Below are 6,830 nucleotides of genomic sequence, written 5' to 3'. Positions count from 1 at the left end.
CGAAAACATATCGGAACAAATATTCGGAACTAGATGAGACATGTGTATGCTGCAGTAAAGATCCAGAGACCACTCAGCACATCCTGATGGAATGCGACCGGATCCACCCAGCGAGAACCGTAGGTAACGTGCAACTCCCAGAAGCGCTTGGGTTTAAAGTGGAAGGAAACATAAACAGATCAGCCGTAGAGATCAGCAAGAGAAGATTAGAGTACTGGTGGAAAAAAAGCAGGGAAAAGATGGATACGACCTGATCTCTTAAAATCATAGGCAGCGGTACAAGGTAAATTTTTGAAAAAGAAAAATAATGAGAGGTATACAAAAATGCTAGATAAAGAACATGTATAGTATACCTGATTAAATCAAGCAGGCTAGGTGACTATTTGTCGCCGCCCTGTTTCAAAGGGGATGCCAATAAATCATCATCATCATCATCGCGAATACAAGTAAAGCCCCTTGATGTTAGAAAGTAGCGACACTCTCCTCCGCGCGCGCGCTCTCCTCCTCAATTCTCGTCGGATTTCTCCCCTCACCGGGCCGCGTATTTCTATTTGCGCCCCCGTACAGCACTCGACCGCTGGCGCCGCGCTGCGCCGCTCGGGCGTGCCACGTTTCTAGCCGCCGCCGTTGGAACGGAGGAGGCGTTGACGGAGAACACGCTGGGTTGGGGGTGACTAGCCTGCTGTTAGGGGATCGGTGGTATTCCTAAATAAACGCATCACTGTTTTGATGATCCAAATATAATCTCACTATCAGGGAGGGAGCAGTCTACCTGACTGGAGCAGTATTTTTTTTTATTTGGGGTGTTGCTACGCTGCGCTCCGCAACACCCCAACGACCGCCGCTTCGCGTCGGCGCCCGGCACCACGGCTTCCGCCGTGGCGCCGGGGTTCAAACGACCGCGCTGGCAAACAGAGAGGAAAACAAAAGGAAAAGCGTGATATTAAGATTTTAAAAAAACGAGCCAAGGCAGGATTCGAACCCGCGTACACATAATCCCGAAGCCAGCGCCGTAACCACTCGGCCATACAGCCTTTTTTTTTTACAGCCACACTTGCAAAGACAGCAAGCATGCGAACCATATAATTGCGTTCGAGCGCCCTCGGCGAAAGCAACCACCTAAAAACGCGGTACGCGCGAGCGGCGCAGCGTGGCGCCAGCGGTCGAGCGCTGTACGGGGGCGCAAATAGTAATACCCACCGGGCCGGCGCGGCGCTGAACCCTCCAGTGGCTCGCTGCAGCCGCATTAGAATCAATGCGCGCGCTTGTTTATTCGGCCCTTTGAAGCATTGTATGGTAATTTATCCCTTGTGAAACTGTCATGACGAAAGCACGTTTCCGATAGAACGTCATGACATTTTTTCTGAGGACGCTTCGATACATACAAGCGGAAGCGCTCCGAAAAAATGAGTACCAAGCAGAGGCTGAGCTGTTTGCCTCTACGTCGGGCTTCAATTTTTTCTTTCCATGGGCTTCCGATACGTTTGGCTCAAACTGGTCGTTCGTAAAATGGAGCTGAAACATGACAGTGATCTCTTAGTATACGCATGGTAAGAAGCAAATTTCTTCCATTTGAATTTGTTTGCGCTCTTGCACGGCACAAGCCTGCACATTTGTATTATACATGTAAGTAAAAGTAAACACCACTTATCTACCTATATATTGCGGTTCATGCCTTCGTAACATAAAGTGTACGTAAAGAAAAAAAATGCTCGCAGTATTGAAACATTGTAAAGATACAATACGCACGCAATAAGAGTAAAAGAGTTGCTTGGCTTCACAAGTATCAGGCACAAGGATTACACGCACACACACACGCGCGCACGCACATACATGCACACACATACACGCACGCACATAAACAAACACGCACGCACACACGCACACAACTACAAAATAGGAGTTACAGGCATTAACTCACAAATTACATACATTTGAAAACTAACGCACGCGCGAAAACACAAAAAGCTTTGTCACGGCTCGAAGAGTCAACGAAAATTTCAGCCGACTCACTTAAAAATAAAAAAAACTACATGCACAGTTATCTGTGCTCTGTATTGAACTGAACGAAGAGTCCGGCTATGGCGAAGAGCATTAAAACCTCCATGCAACTTCATCCACAAATGTGAGGAAAGCTGTAACACTCACCTCGCAAAGAACGGCGTGCTTAGAAGGGGCGAAATCCCTTCTCCCGATGTTATGGAGCCACTGCTTCCGACGCACGACATTCCGTTCACCTCGGGGGATATAAAATAAGGCTTGCCCTTTCTCTTACCTGCTGCTGCATTGAAACGCGCAGCAGCAAGGCATTTTCACTGAGAAAGAAGCTCAGATTCCTACGAACGGATGGAAAAACTTGGGAAACACACGTCCGGAGCGGCAGGGCGACCACCACTTGGACTGCTCATGGCGAGCGGGAGAAACTAAAGGCGCGCGAAAGCAAGTTCGCGCCGTTTTCGTGACGTCAGGGTCACCTAACGGGGTAGTATCGCGCGCCGCAGCCATTCAGCGTGGCGGATGCGCTACCTCCGCGAAAGAGGGGGAGAAAAAGAGGAGGTTGACCGCGCCGGCGAGGGCGTTGCGGCGTAGATCAAAGCGTGTCGCTACTTTCTAACATCAAGGGGTTTTAAATACAAGGTCCTTGTAGCGCCGTCTTATGGTCACTTGCTCAAGGCACACAGGTGGCGACCTCTACACTCGGGCCCGGCCCGGGCCCGGAAATAATCTACGTTACCCGCCCGGCCCACCACCCCTTTATCTTAGGCCCGAGCCCGGCTCGAAACCGGCCCGAGACCGAAAAAGACAATTTTCAGAGTCGAGACGCCCGAGGATGACTCGCTGCACGTTACATGCACACCACCATAAAGTCCGAGCCCGGCCCGGGCCCGCGTCAAAAAACCCGAGCCCGGCCCGGGCCCGGGTCGAAAATCACATGCCGTGCCCGAGCTCGGCCCGTCAAAAAACTGCTCTACCCAGCCCGGCCCGGCCGGGCTTTCGGGTAAGCCCGAGCCCGTGCAGTGATCTAGTGCAGAATACCAAGCACTTCTTTACGCATCCTGCTGATCAGCGAAACGTTTTTTATAATGCACCCCATTTGATAAAGTGCATCTGAAACTGCCTGTATGCATAGAAAGCGTTGCAGGTAAATGGGTCGGCTGTGCACACTTAAACAAGTTATTTGTTGAAGATACAAAACAAGCTGGGCAACTTGCATATTTGCCCCCCCCCCCCAAAAAAAAAAACAAAAAAAAACCTTTGAGCGTTAAAATCCTTCCCCCACTGAAAAAATGCATGTTAACCTAGCGAATCAGTTGCCAAGTCATAGTGTTGCCAAAGGCCTCGAGTTTTATTCTGAGAGGCACAAACGGACTCGAAGATGGTAAGGGATTAGTTACATTTAGCCTCAGATATAATTGTTTTATGCCGTAAATAGTCAAATCCTAAAGGAGGGCATTCGTCTCGGAAGCAGAGACTGTCCAAACTGCACAGGGCCTTCGTGTCACAATTTTGTCGACACTGGAACTATCCAGGTACCTTCTAAAACAGCGAAACTTTATGTACATTCTCTCCGAAAAGTTTAACCAGGATGTCCTCGAGCATTTCTTGAGAATCATCTGACAGGCACGAGACCAGAATGATCGCCCTTCATTTGGCAACTTTTTTACAGCTGTATATAGCTTGAACATTACGCGGATACCGTTTTATCATGATTTGGCCATATTATGTAATGAACAATTGCGGAGGGCGTACAGCGGCCTGCCTCCAAGCCCCCTGAATAAAACTAAACGATAGCCATATTTTGCAGAGCCAGCCAGCCGGCGAGGATGTCCGCACTACAGTGTACTAGAATCTTCTAGTTCACTATATCCGCGCCTCTAGCGCGCGCCGGCGGCGTCATTTGTTTTCCTGATTTTTTTTTCTTTTTGTGCTTCCGCTTGCCGTCATGACATTCGCGGTGCAGCTCACCGCGAGGCAACACTACATTTGCTAGTAGGTACAGCGTTTGACCGCTGGCGCTACGCTGCGCCGCTCGCACGTACCGCGTTTCTAGGTGGTTCCGTTCACCGAGGGCGCTCGAACGCAATGATATGGTTTGCACGAATGCAACCCATGGAAGCGTGGCTGTATGGCGGAGCCACGCTTCCATGGGTTGCATTCGTGCAAACCATATCATTGCGTCCGAGCGCCCTCGGTGAACGGAACCACCTAGAAACGCGGTACGTGCGGCTGTATGGCGGAGGGAAGAAGCCGGTTCGAACGGCCACGTCTGCGATGAGCTCTGCTGGAAACAGCGCATCGGCCCTTGGCCGAGGATTCCACCCCCCGTAAACTACTGATTCCGGTAATTATAAGGTCGTTCTCCCTCGTCTACCAACTGGCAATACCGTTCTCAACTCAGTTTTCCTGCATGCTGACCTGGCAGGGCGGCCATATCGGGCCCCGGACTTTCGCGATGCACTCCTTTCAGTTCTGAATGCAGCTGATATCCTCGGTGCTGGACCGTACCAGATGAGCCATTTGTGGCTAGTAACATGCGTTAATAGCATCGCGAAACAGAAACTTGTCGACAAAGGCGAGCTGCTGGTGAAGGGCCTCAAGTGCCTTGTCATAGACCCAGAATGCAAAAATATCAAGATGAAGCTTCTTTGGCTTCCCCCACACCTCGAACAGAGACGGATTGTTGAAGCGCTAGAACCTTATGGAACAGTGCAGTCTATCACGAGAGAAATGTGGCGGTGTGACGGCATGGAGGGCTGGCAAATGACTAATCGCGACGTGTCGTTTACACTGAAGGACGGAGCATCTGCCAGTAATCTGCCTCACCTATTGAGCATATACGGACACCAGTGCCTCATCTTGGTTCCTGGCCGACCACCACTTTGCCTACGGTGCAACAGAGTCGGGCATATCCGGCGACAATGTAGGACACCACGCTGCAGCAACTGTCACCGCTACGGTCACATTGCAGATGCATGCATCGGAACCTACGCTGACAAGCTGCGTGGAAACAGACCAGCTGAGGATGAGACCGTCACCGATCATCTAATGGATGTGAGCGAGGTTGTGGATGCGACCGGTAAAACACCCGCTGAAGCTCATCGACAGGAAGAGACAAAGCCTTCATCGGCTGACGATAGCCTTAGCCCGAAGCCTGCCGCTGTGGAGGATACTAAGTTACCTGACGACGAACCAACTATGTCATGGGCAGAATTGCCACCAGTTCAAGACCGCCCGCCATCAGTGGAATCTGGATTGACGTGTGAGGCTACTAAGAAGCGTCCAGCGCCAGCTGACAACCCATCGTCCGTGGGAAAGGAGGACCGGGTTCCCAAAGTGTCAAAGTTGACAAAACCGCTCCGAGGAACGCCTGCACCCACAGATGTCTCTTGTGTTGAAGTGCAGCAAAAGGTCGCCAGTGCATCACCTCCTCAAGACGGGAGTGATGCACCCCTAGAGCAGCGTGTGAACGCTGCACCAACATAGGTAATCATGGCGGGCGCTCTTCCCTTCCACTTTGGTACTTTAAATGTCCGTGGCTTACGCAGTAAGCGACGGCAAGTTCAACTCCTTCGTTTGCTACGCAATAGGAAATTAGATATTGCTGCTATCCAAGAAAGAAAGATTGAATCCGATGAAAACACAGAAGTAGCTCTAACTCCATTTCTATCTGACTATAATGTTTGTGTAAGCCATGCAATAGGAGTTTCCGCTGGTTGTATGTTATTCGTTAGAAGACATTTACAATGTGATGTGCTGCATTTGTTTACAGATAGGGAAGGGCGCCTAATATGGTGTGATATTGATATCAGTGGTATTAGCTTTAGATTTGTGTGTGTTTATGCCCCGAACAAGCTACGTGAACGAGAGAGTTTCTTTTTATCTCTAGAACATCATTTGTCTACTGATCGTGCATTGGTCCTTTTTGGGGACTTCAATTGTGCATGTAATGTGCAAGATCGTGCGTCATTGAGGCTGAGACGTGATCCAAGTAGTGATGTGTTGCAACGCCTGATGTGTGATTATCAGCTTGTGGACATTGGGGAACATGAAAAAGCAGGGTGTCGCTACACGCATTTCCAAGGTATCTCGCATGCAAGGCTTGATCGAATTTACGTTTCGCTTAGCGCCCTATCACTTATTCATGGTTACACTGTGCACCCTGTGTTCTTCAGTGAACATTGCCTAGTCTCAGCATCTTTTGGTAGCCGTCGATACCAAAGCCGGCGTATGTGCTGGGAGTTGTAGAAATTTAATAACCAACTCCTTTCGCGCGATTGCTTCCTAAAGCGTGTTACTGAGCTTATAGCTCATCTGTCATGTCGCAAGGACTTGCCTCTTTTTGCTGTTTGGGAATTAATCAAACAGGAACTTAAAATGATAGCTATCGAAGAATCATCAATATTGGCCTTTGAACAAAAGAATAACTACAAAGAATTGTATAGACTTCTGAAGGAATTACATGAACTTGAATGTCTACATCCGGGTGAATATATTGATGATGATGTTACGAGGCATTGCGTATGAGCCTGCCCTTAAAAGACTGCTGTGCTACGCGAAGAGGAAGAAGACGGGACATGCTTCGTGAGATGCTGTCAGCCATTCTCTGGTAGCAGCAGCCTGTATATATTGTCTCTCCAGTGTACTTGTGAATCCCCGTGACAATTTGGTGGAGGTGCGGGGTACCAGAAGACGCGCTGTACAACGGAGCTCCGCAGTGGTCGTCGAGTCGGGGTCATCATTATGACAGACGAGACCACGACCACGTCGCCTGCGCCGGCCAGTGCGATGCCTGCACCAGCGCCGACCACAACGTCAACGATCGTCGTTAC

General features: G+C 49.8%; 1 protein-coding gene across 1 annotated transcript; it reads left to right on the top strand.

The window, feature by feature from the left end:
- Positions 1-4,347: 4,347 nt before the first annotated feature.
- On the top strand, positions 4,348-5,484 carry LOC119462524 (uncharacterized; the record flags this gene model as incomplete). Its single annotated transcript, XM_049673020.1, has 1 exon — positions 4,348-5,484. A coding segment is annotated over one exon (1,137 nt), but the record flags the coding sequence as incomplete, so codon positions are not given.
- Positions 5,485-6,830: the final 1,346 nt, after the last annotated feature.

The sequence above is a fragment of the Dermacentor silvarum genome, chromosome 8 (genome assembly GCF_013339745.2).
Source record: "Dermacentor silvarum isolate Dsil-2018 chromosome 8, BIME_Dsil_1.4, whole genome shotgun sequence".
NCBI lineage: Eukaryota > Metazoa > Arthropoda > Arachnida > Ixodida > Ixodidae > Dermacentor > Dermacentor silvarum.
The sequence above is the reverse complement of the archived record's forward strand: the minus strand, read 5'-3'. Positions and strand labels throughout refer to the sequence as shown.